The 18,119-nt window shown below is 40.4% G+C and overlaps 1 protein-coding gene across 25 annotated transcripts in view; it reads right to left on the reverse strand.

The window, feature by feature from the left end:
* MICAL3 (microtubule associated monooxygenase, calponin and LIM domain containing 3) overlaps positions 1-18,119 on the reverse strand; it is a 165,062-nt gene that overhangs the window by 61,177 nt on the left and 85,766 nt on the right. For 12 of the 25 annotated variants that reach the window (XM_079304036.1, XM_079304043.1, XM_079304033.1 and 9 more), the window contains exons 18-25: positions 16,290-16,385; positions 14,199-14,255; positions 12,256-12,357; positions 9,671-9,778; positions 7,033-7,140; positions 6,247-6,433; positions 2,974-3,062; positions 1,856-1,943 (exon numbers count right to left, since the gene is read on the reverse strand). In XM_079304036.1, coding sequence (XP_079160162.1) covers positions 1,856-1,943; positions 2,974-3,062; positions 6,247-6,433; positions 7,033-7,140; positions 9,671-9,778; positions 12,256-12,357; positions 14,199-14,255; positions 16,290-16,385 — 835 coding nt within the window. The remainder of the gene's footprint in view (positions 1-1,855; positions 1,944-2,973; positions 3,063-6,246; positions 6,434-7,032; positions 7,141-9,670; positions 9,779-12,255; positions 12,358-14,198; positions 14,256-16,289; positions 16,386-18,119) is intronic. The other 13 variants (XM_079304039.1, XM_079304037.1, XM_079304035.1 and 10 more) reach the window with 6 other exon arrangements.

Consider the following 18,119-nt stretch of genomic DNA (forward strand, 5'->3'; position numbering starts at 1 on the left):
AAAGCACCAAAAAGCTCTAAACATTATGCTACAGTTATACACTGCCTTCAAAAAGCACAAAGAAAACAGAAGGAGCCCTAGATTTTATGTTTTGCCATTAGACAAAAGGTTTCTGTTCCATCCTACTCCTCTGGAAGTACTACAGTGCTGCTACAGGATTGTGCCACCACTACAGAAGGAGACATCTGATTTATAGCTGATTTTTATCTCATTCATAGAAGTTTATCACAAACTATGCTCTGTTTGCTCTACTTAGTGATCACTCAGGTGCTACTTGCTTTGTACAAGCAAATAAATTTTATTTGTTGGAAGGACTAAAACAAAGGAGGTTTTCTGTGATAAACTAATCAACAAATGTAATTAAAATCTCCTCCTTCCAATGCACATCACCTACAGCTTCACTCCACAAAACAGCTTATGCTCACACCAGTTGCCCTAGGTATCAGTAAATATTTTTTCTGTTCACCTTTAAGAATATGCTCCAAGCTACAAAAAAAATGAAGTTTCTTTTCACTTTCAGAGAAAGTAATTTTAAATCTATCCACTTATGCAGAAAATGCTGCAGTTCATGCATCTGTCCATAGCATTTTGCAAGTATCATTTTTCCCTACCCTCCTCTCACTTTTGCCATATGGAAATTGCACACACACAAAGGAGGAAATCTTGAAAGTAACTACACTGCAAGAATCAACACACTAAGAATAAATTTGTCAGATGGCATTCAGTTACAATCTTAGAAACACTTGTATAATAATATGAAGTCAAAGAACAAAATGATTTTTATCTGCTCCTGTTGTTAAGGTCTTAACAGGCACTATGAAAACATTTTTTTCTCAAAGTACTCCTCTAAGTATGCTCCCTTTCTAAAAGCAGCTGATTTAGCTTATTCACAGTCTTCTGGAACAAGTACTAGAAATTAATATTTCCTCCTTTTTCTGAAATCACAAAATGAGCACTTGGGGGCTGGGCAAACGAGCATTTGTAGCACAGACACTTCTCTGGTGTTAGAAGGAATTAGAATTTCAAGTTAAAGGGGAAAACTACGTCACAGTAAGACACACACATTCACCACCCCATTTCCCAAGCCACGGCCAGGAGCAGCACAGATGCTGGCAGAGGGAAGAGCTCCATGACCTGCCAGCACTATGAAATTCAAGGGGTTTAAGGAATCCAATCCCATTAGCTGTCAGACACCCAGAATTCCAAAGGAGACACAATCCAAAGATAATGGCATCTTTCCCATTCAAGTACCAGATCAATAAAGAGAAGCTTGGGAGAACGAGAAACCACACCCAGAATTCAGGAAAACACAGAAATCCAGTTTGTGAGCTATTCCAGTGCTTCAGAAAAACTTTTAATTTCACTGACATTGAGCTGCATACATTACAGGGCTCTTCATCTGGGCTGACTCAGAGGAGACCCTCAACTGAGCATCTGTGTTTTCCTGGAACGAGTTCAAATAACGCCCTCGAAAGAGCTGAGAACATCTAGGCCCCAAAGCCACAGTGCAAAATAATATATTGAGATTTCCACACAGCACACACAAAATTCACATGGCACCGCAAAAACCCAAACGAGTGACACGGCTCCGAGTCGGCTCACACGAATCCTTACGGGTCAGCAGGCTGCCCGCAGAACTCCCCTAGGATCTGCCCGAGAACTTCTGACTGGACATAGAGAAAGGGAACCCCAAATGCCAGCAGCTGACACATGAAAAAGGAGTCCAGAGGGTTCTGGGCTACGTGGTGCCCAATGGAGGAGACCGTGCTGTGCAGGCGCTGGCTCAGCACCCTAACTCTGCCCACGAGGCCGAGCGAGTACTGCACCACCCTGCTAAGGAAGGAAGCGGAGCTACCTGGGGCCCTCTCAGCCGAGGCGGGGATGCTGCCGGCCCTTCCGCTCCCGTCGCTGGCCATGGCCTCCTGCAGGGCTCCCTTGGTGTCCTGCAAGAACGTGGGGCAAGTTAAATCCACGGCAAAAGGCAAACGGCTGCGCGCACGGAACGCGCCGAGGGAGGAACTGAGAACCGCCAGGCGAGGCAAGGTCTGACAACAAGCATGATCCTGCTCAATTTAAAGCTTGATTAAAGCTCTGGAAAGAGCCAAAGTCAAAACAGTAAGATCCCTGAAGTCTGATCCTCTGGGAAATAAAATAGGTACCATTTTTAATCTTTATTTTTGGGATGGATCTGTTATCCTTCCAAAAAGGAGTACAACTTCAGCTTGTACTAATCAAACCTGAGAATCAGGCAGAAGGATAGGCACAACTGCTAGCACAAAGGAAAATATAATTTAAGGGAGAGGGGCAATTTGCAGCATGCAAGTTTAACAGAACTTAGGAAACTAGCACACAGTTTCCTCAGTGTATGTGAAAATACTGAAAAGGGGTTTGAGGAGAAAAATTAGTAACAAAAGCTGAGGGACTTGTCTGTATTACACATCGTCTCCTCAACCTATATTTACAAGCACAAATACTTCTACTATGATAGTACAGGAAAGGGGATATTCTGTCTTTTTCTGCAGGTTCCTGTTAAAACACAGCAGACTTTCAGAAATGAAGGCATGTGATCTCCATAGCTTATGCAAGTGGGGTAGAATTTTATGTTTCAAAAGAAATGCAAATAATTTATTTCATCTTAAGGAAAACCATGGAGAAATAAAGCAAAACCAGAACTGGTAACATTATCCATTTAGTTTCAGTACAGACTGAGAAAGCATTTCAGCTGACAAGAAAAACAATCAAAATTCTGTTTTGAACAGGATAGCATATCATTTTATAATAAGTACCATGAAAAGGGCAGTACTAAGTAGAGGAACTGCTTTTAAATAAGATTTAGTTTTACAATAGATAAAGCAACTAAATACACTGAATTTTTCTGCTTTCTGAAAACACCCCGAACCACCACACATACTTTCTCAATGCTAAGAATTAAAATCTATTAACATAGCATTTAAGATGAAAATAATGAGTTACCTTTCCTGACAGAGGACCCACTGCTGGCCTCTTCCTCTGAGCATAACCAGAGACTCGGTAACAGTAGTGAGGTTTACAGTAGAATTTACCTGCAGATAAAACACAAAAGGTCAGCAACAGCAACACAGGAATTTAGCACAATGTAAACGTCCATCTCATTGCAACTTTTTTTCTGATGCCATTTCTGTTGCTCTCTCATTTCTTCACTACATGCAGAGGCAAACACTGGCTGAAGTTTTAGTTCCAGCCCTGCTCTCTCCCCCTGTAACTAGCCTCTTTTCCATTGGGTGCCTGACAGCCATTTAGTTTAAAATCCTATCAAACACCAAAGCAAAGCTGTGAGGCTTGTGTGGTATCACATGCTAACAATGCAGCAGTGTGTGAGGAACAAAGACATCATCACATGAAAAGCTGGCAGAAGCACTTTTGGAAAAAGCAAGAATGAATACAACCAGCAGAGGAAAGTGGGAGAGGACAGTGCTAACTCCCAAAGAACCATCTCTCAAAATGCACAGTGGCTACTTGTAGAAAGGACAATGATACATTTTCACAAATAAGACTTCTTGTGATCCTGCTGGTTTTACTCACACCCCAGAAGTCTAGAGAGGTTTTTCACTGGTATCTGAGCACTGTCAGCAAGACAAAGCAGCATTAGCAACATCATCATGCAAATACTACTGGTACTAATAAAAGCAGCAAACTGATGCCTCATAATTATCTTGACAGTACCTTTGTCAGTGTATCCTGCTTGGCATATGCAGCCCATAGCACCCTCCACTGCTATCCCATTCCTAGAGCTTTGCCAGTGCATTCCAACACATATTCTGACCTCTGCCTTTTCCTCTAGTTTCTCTCTGCTGCTATTTGCAAAATGCTTCATGTTGGAAGCAATTATTCCTAGAAATCTTTGCTTCAATAAGCATTTCTTAATATTTACTCTTGTCAAAATCTGCTTTTTGAGATTGTCTGAAATGAGCAACAACTGAAAAGCTCTTACATAAAAATTCTCAGACTTTGAAGCCTAAAACTAGACACTGACTGCAGAAGGCTGCAGAATGCTTGTCAGCCCAAACAGCTAGATGAACAGTGACAATGTGTTGTATAGCTTTGTTGTTTTTTTTTTTCCTCTCAAAGGAAACTCAGAATGAAATACAAGTGAGTGCTCAAAATAACACCAGTGCTCAAAAAATGCTTTTCCCCAACTTTGATTTCTGACAAAGATGTTACTCTTATATGTTGACTTCAAAATTACCACTGGCCCCTTTAAACTTGCATGCCAAGTCTGCTGGACTTCCAGACAAGCAATAAAGGGGTTTCTATTCCTTTCTGGGAGTCTGGTTTGATGACTCTAATTTTCCTCAGCTCTTCACAACCCAGTAAGTCCATTACTTAAAGTCATTACATAATGCTTTATAAATACACTATTTTAGTTCTTTTTGCCCCTTAAATCAGATGGTGTTTCCACAGCCATTTTTCTACCCAGTATATACCAAAATATTCTTCTTAGTTACACAAAGTGGATACCCATCAATTTCAAACTGCAGTAGACTATCTTGGAGTTCCATCCTGTGACATCAATTTAAAATTTTTACTTCATCTTTGCCTCAATCAGTGGGGGAAACTACTAGTACTAACACCTTTTTCCTGCTATTTTGTTTTCTACATCATCATGTCCAAAATAGAATCCTTGGCACATTATTTGTCACTTCTTTTACACCATTTTGCACTTATTTTCCTACTGAGACTGGACTAAAGATAGGTAGTGTGTAAGAAAATACCTGCTAATGTGAATCAACATTTACCTGATTATCATACATTTTCTTCAGATGTGACTTTTGTCCATCACTGCTCAAAGATTGTAACACATATCCACCCTTATGACAAGGACACTTTTCACAAGTGATGGATGACCTTAAATTATTGCTTTCAATATGCACATGTTGTTGATAAAGTGAGTTTCACTTGCTGCCATATTGTCTGGATTCTCCAACTTGTAACGTGTAGTTGAAGCTTCCCTTAATTCTTAACATGTTAGATCTTGCTGACTGAGGCATCAGCAACTTCTGTAATCATATTTTTTCTCCTTAGTCTATCAGATACAGAAAATCAGCCATTATTCAATCTTCAGTAACTACTGCAGCAACACTGCAATACTGACTTACCTCCACTCAACTTTGATGCTCCATCTTTTCTATGTAAACAGAACTTAGCTTATAATGACCTATTATCACAGCCCTTGATTATGAAGTCCTTGTTTTAGTACATCTAAAATAGACAGAGTTGTGGTATCTTCAAGAAGAACAAGCTGACTGCATTTCTCTCCAGCTTTGAAGTGGTATTAAACACTCAGGAGTTTTATTTAAATACTGTCAAATGAGGAGAGCAAAAGGTCTAGCCCTCAAACACAGCCTGTTAAGCTTTTTAAAGCCTCCAGTTACTCTCTGCTTCCCTGCATTCCAGCAGCTGTTATGCTGTTGTATTAATTCCTACAAGTTAGGCTGCTCTGCTGCTGCCATGACCTGGTCATAGGAAATCCATGAAGCTCCAACAGCTTGAGAGATGATGTCTAGGGAATGGATGTTACTCTTTGTAAATGGGTTAACTGCAGCACCTAATTAGTGGCTTGTCCTTATTTTGTTTGGCCTTCACTCAGAGTCAGGATTAAAACCAGGAAGGAGATTAATTTTCTTGTGTTTGGGCTTGGTTGTTTAGTAAATCTTATCTAAAGTAGAGAGTTTTGCAACACTTCTAGCTACCAACTAGAAGTGAGCAAAACGGAGCTGAATTTAGCTAGTTACAAGGTCTCTCCAAGCTAAACAGTCCAAAAACGAATTAACACCTATATTATTTATCCTTTTGACCCAATAATCAAACTCCTGTGACCTGCAGTATAAAGGCAGCTGTGAGTGCTATCCAACCAAAACTATTACCTTCAAGCACAAAGGAAGAAGACAACACCCAAAAACTTCCATCTTCCCCCATACCTATTACTATATTCTAGAAACCTCAAATTCAAACCTTCACCAAGTGATATTACACACTTTTATTCCACCTACACACCTGTGACTCTAACTTCATTACCCAAATTTGGAAACCTTCTCCAAGACCTCAATCGCATGCTGCGTTCTTTTGGGGGTCAGTGCCGGACAGCACAGAAAGCTCCAAACTCTCAGGTTTCTGGGTTCCAACAACTCTCTTCCCAAATAATTTTGAAGTGATAGCAGAGCTGCCATGCAGTGGAGAGCCTGGGGAGCAGAAGGCTGTGTCCCTTACCATCCTCGATGTCGTAGGCGTAGGAGGACAGGCGCAGCGTGGTGCCGCAGTACTCGCACTTGAAGCAGCTGCGGTGGAAGAACTTGCCCTCGGCGCTGAGCCGCTCCATCACGTACACACGCTTGCGGCAGAAGTAACACACGTCGCTGCCTCCCAGGTTCTGGGGGAACTCCTTCTTCAGAGAGCCCTGCACACAAACAAGGATGGCTCAGTTGGGTCATGCACCAAGGTTTGGTTTTCTCCTTGTTTGTGTGGATACGGGAGCACCTGGATGCTGCTGCTGTTCTCGGACATGACTCACGGTTTTAAACAGAACACCAAAAACTGACCTTGTTGTCCAGGAAAAAGGGCCCTAGGATGCCATGCCAACATGTAAAACAAGTTCTGGGTAGATGAGTGGACACCAGCACTGTTAATGATGACCCTGAAATCAGTGATTTCAGCAAGGAGGCATATGAATCAAGGCAAAACCATTAGAACACCCTCAATGAGCAATTATTAGACCTGCATTACCAAAACCAGTGTCTCCTCCAGAAAGTAGTGCAGAACAGTTTTCTCAATTCATTATGCACCATCTTTGGATGCTGGCATTAGACTAAAAATATTTGGCAAAGAAAATGAGGACAAGAGTGAGGGTAGATGGAGAAAGGGAAAAAAAAATAAAAAAATCACTCACAAAGCTACGACAGATTCCATCAGTGGTGTAACAACTGGACATTCACAAAACTTGAGATCTACACAACATCTAATCACAAACACACCATCACCTCCAGCACATCATCTTACCAGTTCCTTCTTGTCTAGAAGGGTTTTGGGTTGCTCTTTCCTTTGAAGCTGATTGGCTATTTGCTCAGCCAATGAGCTCACTCCGCCTGTGTACATCTTTATGTACTTCTATCAGATGGGTTGAATAAAACAAGAGTGATGTGAGAAAAGAAAAAAAGAATCAAATTAAAAAAAAAATAACTAGAATGATGAGGGATTAGGTGGTGAAAAGGTGCAAAGAGGACAAATCATGCCAAGACAGTGGACAATATAAAGTGACAAGCAGTAATAGCAAAGCCAGTGTCATCAGAAATCACCAGTACAGTCCAGGATCACCTGTAGGAACAGACAGGAAGGCTTGCATTTTACATTTTTTAAGCGTTCCAGAAATACTGTGATGATGAAGATAGCAGATCTTGTTTTCACCTGCAGGGTATTTTATCCCTGGAAACTTGAGTTTAGACACTTCCAAAAGATGAGGTTAAATACAGGTAAAGATCTTAGGTTGCAGGTAAAATTGACATCAGAGAGATATTTTATAAAGTATGTTACAAAGTCTAATGCAACAATGCTGATTTACAGCAGTACATTTGTATGCTTTGCACCTGGAAAGAATTAATTTACAGAACATTCACAGAGCAGGGAGAAGTCCTTAACTAAAGGATTCACAGTGATTGAAAAATATTAATTCTTTCAGTGCTAAAAATATGCAGAGGCCTATATGGAAAAAGATGGAAGAGCCTCATCCAATGCCATACCTGCATACATCTGGAACATGTACTTGTTCCACCCTGAACACAGCTTTATGACTTGGCTTTTCTCCATCACAGGCACAGACCGACTCCATAACTCTGGATATCTAAAAACCCTCCAGTGTTTTCAGCAGTCTAGGCAAGTTGGCTGTTACCTTAGATGGTACCAAATGAGTGTCTGCAAGCCAAGTTCAATCACTGCAGGAGTGGAGGAAGTGCTTTTCACAGCAAACACAACCGTTGGCAATAATTACATGGTTAAGAAAATGAGGTGGTTACATCCATGTTAGCCCAGTCACACTGCAAACGCCACGGATTTGACTCAGAGCAGCAAAGAGCACGCCAAGCAACTTCCCTTCTCCTGACTAAGCAGCATGATGAATGTTTCTAGCTGGATTCTTAGCTAATACAGGATCAGAGAGCCACTCAGCTTCTAGCAAGTGTGAAATGCCAAGGATAACAAAAAGGAAGTTGTATCTTAAAACCCCCTTTACCTGTTTAGCAGAACTTGCTTGAAGCATAGTAGTTATTTCCCACAACTAATAACTAATTTAATATGTGTGGTTATAAGCCTCTTAGAAATGTTTAAAACTTTCACAAGTTCAGACATGAGAACAGAAGGAAGCATCACAAAAACTGAAATTGACCACAGAATAGGTACTTCCTTGGGGAAAAAGATTATGGAGTGAAAATGGAGTGCTCAGCCAGAGATTACTGCTGCTGTCACTACAGTCCTAATTCTTTAAGCTCTTTGTCACTGCAGTAATGAGGGTTTATTTCTACCCAGAAAGAATTTACACCTGTCCACTGAGTCCATTCCAAGAGGCACTTGTACTATTTCCATATGCAAGAAATAACAAATGATCTGTCTTTCAGAGTTTTCCAGGTTCCACATATATATATATGTGCAGACTTGCTTTTCAATGACACGTCTTGTCAAACATTACACTTAAAATGGTGCTCACTTCTAAACTTTTCTTCAGCATTGATTTTTAACCAGCAATCATAATAATCTGGCCAAGAGTTTTCCATCTCTTCTGAATGATCAGAGACCTTTGATGATGTTAAACTTTCTTAAAAGAGCTATCAAGCATTTCCAGGGGAAAAACTTAATTTCAGCTGGACTAGGTTTCCACTGATCAAGTTTTGATTTGAAACCTCCAATTGCAGATCCTTCAGGATCTTTAAATTTCTACCAGTACATAAGAAGTTCAAAAATGAATATGCTAACTCACAGTACCTTGGACTGTTTGATGTGAGAAATTTACTTGCTGAATTTTTCATTTGATTTTGTGTGTTTCTGATTTGCATTGCTTTTAGCCTGCAAATCACATCTGGCCTAATTATGAGCATTAAGTGAAGCATTTTATCTTTCTTCCTATGGTCTTCAAGACATACAGTGTTCTGCAACATTTTCAAAAGGAGGCAAAGAACTTGCTCCAGCTGAGGACAAACCAAGTTCCTGCTGTTTACGCAGGACAACTGTAATTAGCTAAAATTCTCAGTGATTCTTCAAGAAGTCAAAGCACTTTTTATTTCACACTATGCATTAACCACATATGCACAAACACATTCTGTTGTTTAGCCCAAAACTTCCACAAAAGCAGCAAGCAAAACCAGAAAGCTTCACTGCAAAGCCAGAAGGACCATCAGTGCTCAAAAACCCTGGCTGGAGTGCGAGATGCACCACAAACCTCTCACGGACACGGAATGTTAAACGCGTTTAGTTCCAAACCGCTTTAGGGCTGGCAACACCCGAGCCGTGCCCGGGCTGCCTCTGGCTGCTCCTTTGGCATGAGCAAGCACAGAGGCTCTGCAGGTGAAGCAGTGCCAGCCTGGCTGTGCCCCGTGGGTGTCCTTGGCAAGCAAAGGCAGCTGAGTGCAGCTGGAGCTCAGGTGAGGGCTACCTGTCGGAGAGAGTCGGAGGAGGGTGAGGAAGGGCGGTTGGAGGAGCGGAGGCTAAGGGAGAGCTCCCACTGGTCAACAAAGAATCGGCGAGATGGCTCAGCCTCAGGCTAAAACATAAAATAAACATCAGCACAATCACACATGCTCTCTTCTGACAGAGAGGAGAAAGTTAAAACAGAAAAACAACCAACCCAGGCCTTTCTGGCTACCATCAAGAACTAATTTTTAAAGACTCTTACAGGAAAACTTAGAGGAAAATACCCAGTGCACCTTGACTTTCTCCCTAGCGAGGCAGATCTTTATTAGGTTTTACATTATTTAGGGCCATTTGGAAGCAGTTACCTTCTCCCACAGATGTCCAACCTCCAGTAACCCAACCACCTAAGCCACTGGCAAAGACCCCAAATCAATTTCCTCTGCTCTTTCTGCATCTCCCAATGCTCCCCATTACTGGCCCAAGGCACTAAGATCATCTTTCAAGCCATGTGAGGCCTCTTCTACATCTTAACAATATAAACCAAAAGTCTGCTCTCCTGGGGGACAGAAGAGAAAAAAGTTAGCCTGTATGTATTTCCAGTGATTAACAGCAAATTTCCAACCTAAAATTTACAGCAAGCAGATTAGAAACACTGAACCAAAAAAGAATGAATCAATATGAAATAATCTGATGATCTTGATTATCAAATGGCAAAGAATAAATCACAGACTGAGCACCTGCATCCTTCTGAAACTGGTTCCCCACAGGAGAACCAAAAAATTGGTCTTCTCATATACCCTTGTCATTACCTCTATGGATGACTATGCCCATCTCCCAAGAAATACTTCAAATAAATAGGAAAAAAAAAATTGAAGTTGAAAGTATCAGACAAACAGCACTGGAAGAAACTCTGCATTCCTAAAAATTATAGTCTGGAAAGAAAAAATATACACATTACAAATAACTGGCTTTCTTTGAAAAATAAATTATGGTTTTAGTTATACAAAGGCAAACTAAATGTCATGTAACTACATGACCCATGAAAGTAGCTACTTCTAGCCACTTGGACCAGGCTAACCTCAAGATTAAATTTACTGATCAAAATGCAAAAGACCTTGGCTTTCACAATTTTCCCTATTTATGGAAATATAATTGTTTATAACAAAAATTTTTTTGTACACCAACATTTAATCAAGTTTCTTCTCTGAAAATGTCTTACTTTGTTAAGCCTTCTCTCCCTTAGTGTTTTTCTTGTTTTCTTCCCTTAAATCCCTCATCATAATCCATCATTGCTTGCAGTGTTCCAACATCTGTTTCCTTTTTCCTCTCTGCCCTACCCACTTTATGCTTTCCTCTACTTTGAGTTTTCAGTCTGTCCTCCTTTTCAATTCTGCACAATACAGAAATTAGCCAATTTCAAAATAATTTCTATCTTTGCATTACAATGCTGTAATCCTTTACAGCCTCAGAAGGGGCTTAAAATCTGTCAGAGAGCACTACAAAAGGTAGGACAAAGTATTTTGGTCTAGATCTTAATTTCTGTATCATCATTTTAACTGAATAATGAAGTGCATATGAGCATTGTGGACCTTGCTTGAGATGCTAAGTCATGGCACCCATTAACAAAGAGGTGACACTAGGTTTAAAGCAGTCTTCTTATTCAGGCCTTCATAGCTCGTCCCCAAAATTTCTAATCTACCCAAAGGTTTGCTGTTCCTTCTTGGAGAACAGCTTCTGTGATTTTAGCCATCAGGAAAAGATGGCATCCCAAAAAACCCCAGCAATGGGAAGTGACCTAGATGTCACAAATTTCTATTCAGTAGGGCTTGCAAAAGTTATGCCCACCAGCAAAATTCTGGGACTGTCTATGCTCCAGCTCAAGAAGACAGGTTTGATTTGGGATGGTTAACTCAAAACAGTAAGTTAATGAAAAAAAACCACTTCACTTCTGTAGATAGTGCTTTCCAAAAAAGCACTCTGCAGTTTGCCAAGCACTGCTGAAGATAACTGGAAACAGAAAGCAACCAAACAAACCACAGTTCAACCTGGCATGCTCCCATAGCCCCAAGACAACAGACTGGAGGGAAAATTAAGCACAAAACCAAAACAAAACACAAGTGTGGAGTCAAAGACAATCTGCACAAACTGCCAGCTCTACCACTGGAAACAACTGCACAGGAAGGATGGACACAAGAGCAATACTACAGAGCCAGGAATTAAGCTTGGAAAATGTGAATTTTCTTGTTGCTTGCTTCTGGAAACTTCTCTGAGTGGCTGACTGCTAAATGACCACTGTGAGATGACTTGATCCAGAGTCCATCTGGTTTCCAGCATTTACTCTGAAGCTCAGTGGCTGCTTTTTACTTCATTGTTTATATTTTGTTTTGAGGAACAGAAAGGGTCACTCACCACACAAGGAGTCCTCTAGGAAATGGCAATTGAATTAAACATTACACAGAATAATCTTGACAGTTGTTTTAACCAAGTGACTGCCCAACAGTGGTCATCACATTTTGGTGACTTTTTTCCTCTCTCTGACCCAAGGTTTCACCTGTACCAAGAATCCCACCCTGCTACAGGACAGCAGATAGGCAGGGCTGTAGTCACCTGATGCCTCAGGGCACGTCTGGACTCCAGGAGGGCAGCCAGCTGACATGCCCTTTGCACAACATTCATGGGCACTTGGTCACGAGAAAACAAACGAGATCTCTGCGAGACGAGGAAGGAGGCAGCAATGAACAAACCAGCACACCAAGGAAGAGACACCAAAATGCCAGCCAAAAGGTATGACATTCACATGCACAACAGTAACAAAAGCTCTCATGTGAAATTTGGGGTTGCTTTACCCCCAATATCTACTTTTCTACTCAAGTGCTACATTTTGACCCTAAGGGCAAGAAAAAACAAGTTGAATTAATTGTTATTCACAACTCCTTCTAGGACTGCTGCAGCCAAAATCAAACAAGCACATAGCCTCTCCCTCTGGCATTACCATCAAAAATAAATTTAAAATGTGGCTTTATCATGCACAAAGAGCCTTATTTGTCAGTTTATTTCCCCACAGTTCTCCATTCTCAAGGATTTCCTTTAAATATTTCAACCTGTACTTAGTTGTTTCTTAGATTTTTGTGTACAGAAACACATTTTAGGATAATGCTCTTCAACTCTCATAAAGAATGAATTAATTTCTTAAAGATGGTGTAAAGTAAATACTCTACATGCCAATGAGTGCATGTTTAACAAGTCTGTCTAAATAAAACAAAGAACAGCAAAATCCAACACTCACAGAAGCTGCCAGTTTTACTTATGCAGCTTCACTGTCCTATTGTTCTTATTGCACTAACATGTCAATACAGCCCAGGCACATTATTTGACACCTCTGCTATTCTGGTCTTTCATATCAATGTTCCTAAACTGTTGTGTGGTGCACTTGGTGACATGAAAAAAGACCTGGCAGGTGGCCTGCTATATAAGGCAGGACTATCACTGCAGTATCACACAGCCTTCAGCTAATTTGTTTGTAGAGTACAACAGTAAATGGACCAGGAACTACAAACATGTGCATCAAGAAATCTGAGGCTTGATCTGTCAAGAATGCCAGGGTGCTGCTCTGTATTACTAATTGTCCTCCAGTGCATAAAAGAGAATTGGGTTCACACCCAGTTTACAAGAAACACTTTTCCCATTCAGATGCATTAAATAATACTCCCTACTTTCAAGCTGCTTTCCATTCCACCTACTCCTTCCTACTAGATCATTTTCACTAAAACTGGGGCCTATTATAAAGCTGTGGGCTTCTGTGTCATTGCAGACACGCGTATTCCTTTTCTACTGCCTGTCAGAAAACATTCAGCCCACAAGAGGCTTTTGTTAGAACACATTCTGGAAGTTGCAACAGTTTTATTGCTGGCTCTCATTTATGACTTAATTCATTCAAAGCCTGTACAGGAATGTCAATTAATTTGTCAATATGAATTCAAATCAACCGGTCCTTTTGAGTGGCTATCTTTTCTTTTCCCATGCCTCTGTAGAATACTGAGCCATTCAGACAGACTGTTGAATATTTCATTGTTAAGAAGGCTTCAAAGTCTCTATACTAAATAATGTCTCATCATTTTTCCTTTTACTTTGGCCTGTAGGAGGGAAGATGGAATGCCAGTTGTTTAACCATCCAGAAAGCAAGCGGTGAACACAATGCAACCATGTTCGCATGAATTAGCACAAAACATAAAACTCTTCTTGTTCTGCTGCAGCCACAACATACTTCACTAAAGAGGTGGAAGAGAAAAAGAAGAATGACAAGAGCTCAAGTGCTCGACCTAGGGCAAAATAAAAGCAAAATATAGCCAACTGTTGATGAAGGCTTGTTGTGCATTTATGTGGGGATCACACAGGAAGGATTGCTCCTGACACACTCAGCAGTTCCAGCGTGTTAAGAGCAGCATTAGGGCAAGTGTGCTTCACCACCCCCTGTATTTGACCTCTGTATGGCACACATCCACCACAGCTTTGTGTCATCAGCACCCATGCCATTTGTTCATGCTCTTTACCCTTTCCTGTCTGGCACTCTGCTCCCCGAGATAGCCGGAACCAGGTTCCCTGAATCTCTGCAGGCAACAAAGGATGAGCTTAAAAACAATCACAGACCAGCTTCCTAATTAGAACACACTTTATCTGATTTTTCTTATGATGCAGGCAGAAAAGAAGCCAGAAGAGCAGAAGTTTATTAAGAATATTCTAAACCTGGCAATAGCAAGTTGGATCCTGTAGGGAGTTTTTTAAAAAGTATATATTCATATTAGGTCAATAAACAACAACAGAGTACCACAATATAATTGAATTAGTGCAATAAAGATGGGAAGACACTCAGTGTAACTGTGATGTTAGTTCAGAGGAAGGAAATGGAAAGTTTAAAAGAAGTGGCAGAATAAAAGCAGCAGAAGAGTAGAATAAAAGGTTTTAAAAGACACCAGAGTAGCAAGGATACAGATCCAACTGACTTGCTATGAGGCCTGGGCTAAGGCAATTTCAGGGGGAAAAAAATAATTTCTAAGGAAAAAGAATGCCTCCAAAAGCAATTTACACAACTGAGTCTAACATCAGTTCTGGAGCACAGAAGGTAAAAATTCCTGAATTAAAAGAAGGACTTCTATAGGTCACAACATAGAAAATGGTCAAACTACACTTGGCAGTAGCTGGCTTTCATGACTGAACTAGACAACCAAAAAGACACAGGACAAACAAACACTTGGAGGAAGGAAAATATGAAGTTACCAGATCCTTAGTGAGTGAAAACTAATTTCTCTACATGGAAAACGAATCCCACACTATAGATTAGAAAGTGAAACTCAGCACAGTTTCTCTATCTGTAAGATTGGGGAAAACCTTTGTTCTTTCATAAAATGTATCCAACAAAATTTTCAAAGGATTTTGACACAAGGAAGGCAGTTAGCTATCACATCATCTGATAACGTTACACTGCAGTTTAAATGCAGGCTTTGCTAGTGAAAAGGGCTTTCCTCACCCATTCTACCTAGATGTCCTCTTGAAAAGTCTGCTGTTTGCAGTGTGGCAGAAAACCAAGCCCCTTTTTTGTTAGGACAGTTTCAAATGGGATCAGTAGGCAGAGCTGATCTCTCTTGCAGATGCAGACGCCACAGAGGCAGCAAAGAATGTGTGTCCTGGAGGCTGACAATAATTAGACCAGATAAACTGCAACATGTAATTAAAATTTGAGAATCACAGCAATAAGGCAAGTCAAACTTTCTGCCAAAGAATAAAACTTGTCTATTCTGCTAAAAGATAATGCTCCTTTACAGTTTATAGGCACACAAGAGCTCAGCAAAGAAACATGCTCCTCCTCTGGGGAAATTCATTTGTACAACCCTTACGTGACTGCCAGCTCTAAGGAACTACAACTGCCTTTTCAGGATCTCTAGTTCAGGATTAATCAAGAAGTGGATGTGGATAAGCAGGAAAATGAAAAAAAAAAAATTTAAAAGGACACAACTCAAAGAGGCACAATGACAATATACAAGAAGACACAAATATTAGAAGGATTTTGGGTAATGTTTGACTGGGATAACAAATACACGAGCACAAACACATGGATGCACATTTTTACAGTGTGCTCAGAACAGCTCTCAGTGCTCCAGGTTCAAAGTCAGACTGAGACAAGAGCCTGGTGTGGGAGAAACAGAAGGACCACAATGCACATGTGCAGGCCACTACAACACACAAAAACCACTTCAGATAAGCAATCCTAAAAAAGTTACATGGATTCAAGGGCAGATTTTCAATAATTTAAATGGAGAGTGGAGATGGAACAAATTTTAATTTTCTTGCCCTGCATTACTCCAAACATTTAATTTCTACTTTGCTGCATCTTAAAACTGTGAAAGGCTACTGTAATAAAAAATACTCCTACAGCAAAATCTCAGAGTCTCCAGTGGAGACTCTTCATGCTTCCAGTGAGCAAATGCTGCCCTATCTTCCTAACCCAAGAGGCTGAAAAACCCCTATGAGCACCTGAACTAAAGAAAAACAGAAATGTATTGGTAAATAAGCTATTTGGTAACTGAGCTAGTCACTTGTACAAGCAGCAATGAAGAGAAAGGGACAGAGCATGCAGAGGGAATCACCTGCTGCCTGGGATATGGTGGAGAGGAACATGGAGTGGAAGAAGAGAGCATGATCACTTTTTTGGGGCAGGTCCGAGAACGTTCTTTATGCCTCATCTTTTTTTAAAACAGAAAAAGAAAAAAAAAAATCAAAATAACGGTAGAAAGGAGGTGACATTACCACTGGTTTAGTGAGACAGGCCAGAATGCATAAACTGAGAAGACAGTCCTAAGCTCACACCTCTCCCAAATGAGCTACAAGCACAGTGTATGCAAAGCTGAGAAACCCAAGATTTTACCCAGAGCCACACAATCACATTTGACAGTCAGTGAACACAGACCTGTATCAATCAGCAATTAAACCATCAGCTTTTGAGTCAAGGTCTTACAATCAGTTAAAGGCAAAATTTGAAACTCTTCATAGCACAAATAGACTGCTCTTTTTGCTTCATGAAAAAAATACTTATTTCTGTGCCTTAAAATGCTTAAAAATACCAATCCTGTTGACCTAATTACTCTTGCTTGCAGCTCAGTACTAATACAATTCAAGTCTCAGTGTTCTCTTCTCAGCTTCAGATCCTCCCTCTCTAACTTAGACATTACATCACCTCAGGCAAGATAAAATGTACTAAATTCTACTTAGAACAGAAATCCAGCTGGTTTATAGATAAAATGGAGCTGTATCTAATAGTCTGCATAATACACAATGCACATACATGTCCTCAATTTAACACACCTGAAAACATGCCTTTCTAGTGCTGTACCTCCTTATCAGGTACAGTCTTTTCTCCACCATTTCTTGTTTATTAATGTGTCTTCTTCCTAATTTTTCCTTTCGAGTTCTCACCAGAGCATAGCTGGAAATAGTTGCCCTGGAAAAAACAAATGCTGTGTACCCAAAGCCACTGTAAGATAAGTCCCTAAAAACTGCACATGGTATAGAGATATGTTTATTAATGCCCTTGCAGATGAGCTGGCACTAACATCTGTTTGGGTACTGTCTTTTCAACAAAACAATTAAATAAATAGTACACTCCTCTATCTCAAACAGATGCTGCAAGCAGCTTAAACTAAAGCATATGACTTTGCACTGCAGTGGATGAGGATCATTTATATGATGTTTCAAAAGGCTTAGCTATGAAGTCACTAATTTCTAGCTGCAAGCATGGCAACATTCTCAACCATAGAGCTGCTCATGGATTTCCATTTGTCCATGGCCAAGTTTGCATTTCCAATACCAGAATTTTCACAAACTTGCTTCTTTTTCCAAGGCAAATCTCAGAATATAATACTGGATGAATGCATGAAGTACATGCCAAGTCAGTCCTCCAGCAGAATCTACTTCTGAGCACACAAAGAAAATGATGACTATAGGAAAGCAGAAAAAAAAAAACAGATTTAAACTAAAAATTTAAGGCAAAAAAAGCAATATTTGCAGAAGTCATGGGTGGTTTTTGTTTTCTCCTGTTGAGGTTTCAGCTCTTGCTGTCTGTGGTCATCTCAGTCATCACTTATCTTTAAAAAATACAGTTCAAACAAAGTTACTGCACAGTTTGCACTACTGCCCTTTATCACACTTCAGGGAATGGTCTCAAAAGAATAAGCAGCACATCTCCAGAGGCAGAAAAGATGAACAATCAAAAGACATGGGATCTCCATCTCACAAAAAACTTTGCACACATCAAATATGATTTAAGCTTATGTATTACACACAGAAGTTGCTGCTCACAGGAGACCTAAGGAACAATAGCAGAAGACTGCTGAAGGCTGTAAGCTGAGAGTCTGGAAATCCAGGGCAAAATTCAGTTCCAAAGGCTCATCTCTCACACCATATCCAGTCAGAACCTCTTC

The sequence above is a fragment of the Erithacus rubecula genome (genome assembly GCF_903797595.1).
Source record: "Erithacus rubecula genome assembly, chromosome: 4".
Classification (NCBI taxonomy): Eukaryota; Metazoa; Chordata; class Aves; order Passeriformes; family Muscicapidae; genus Erithacus; species Erithacus rubecula.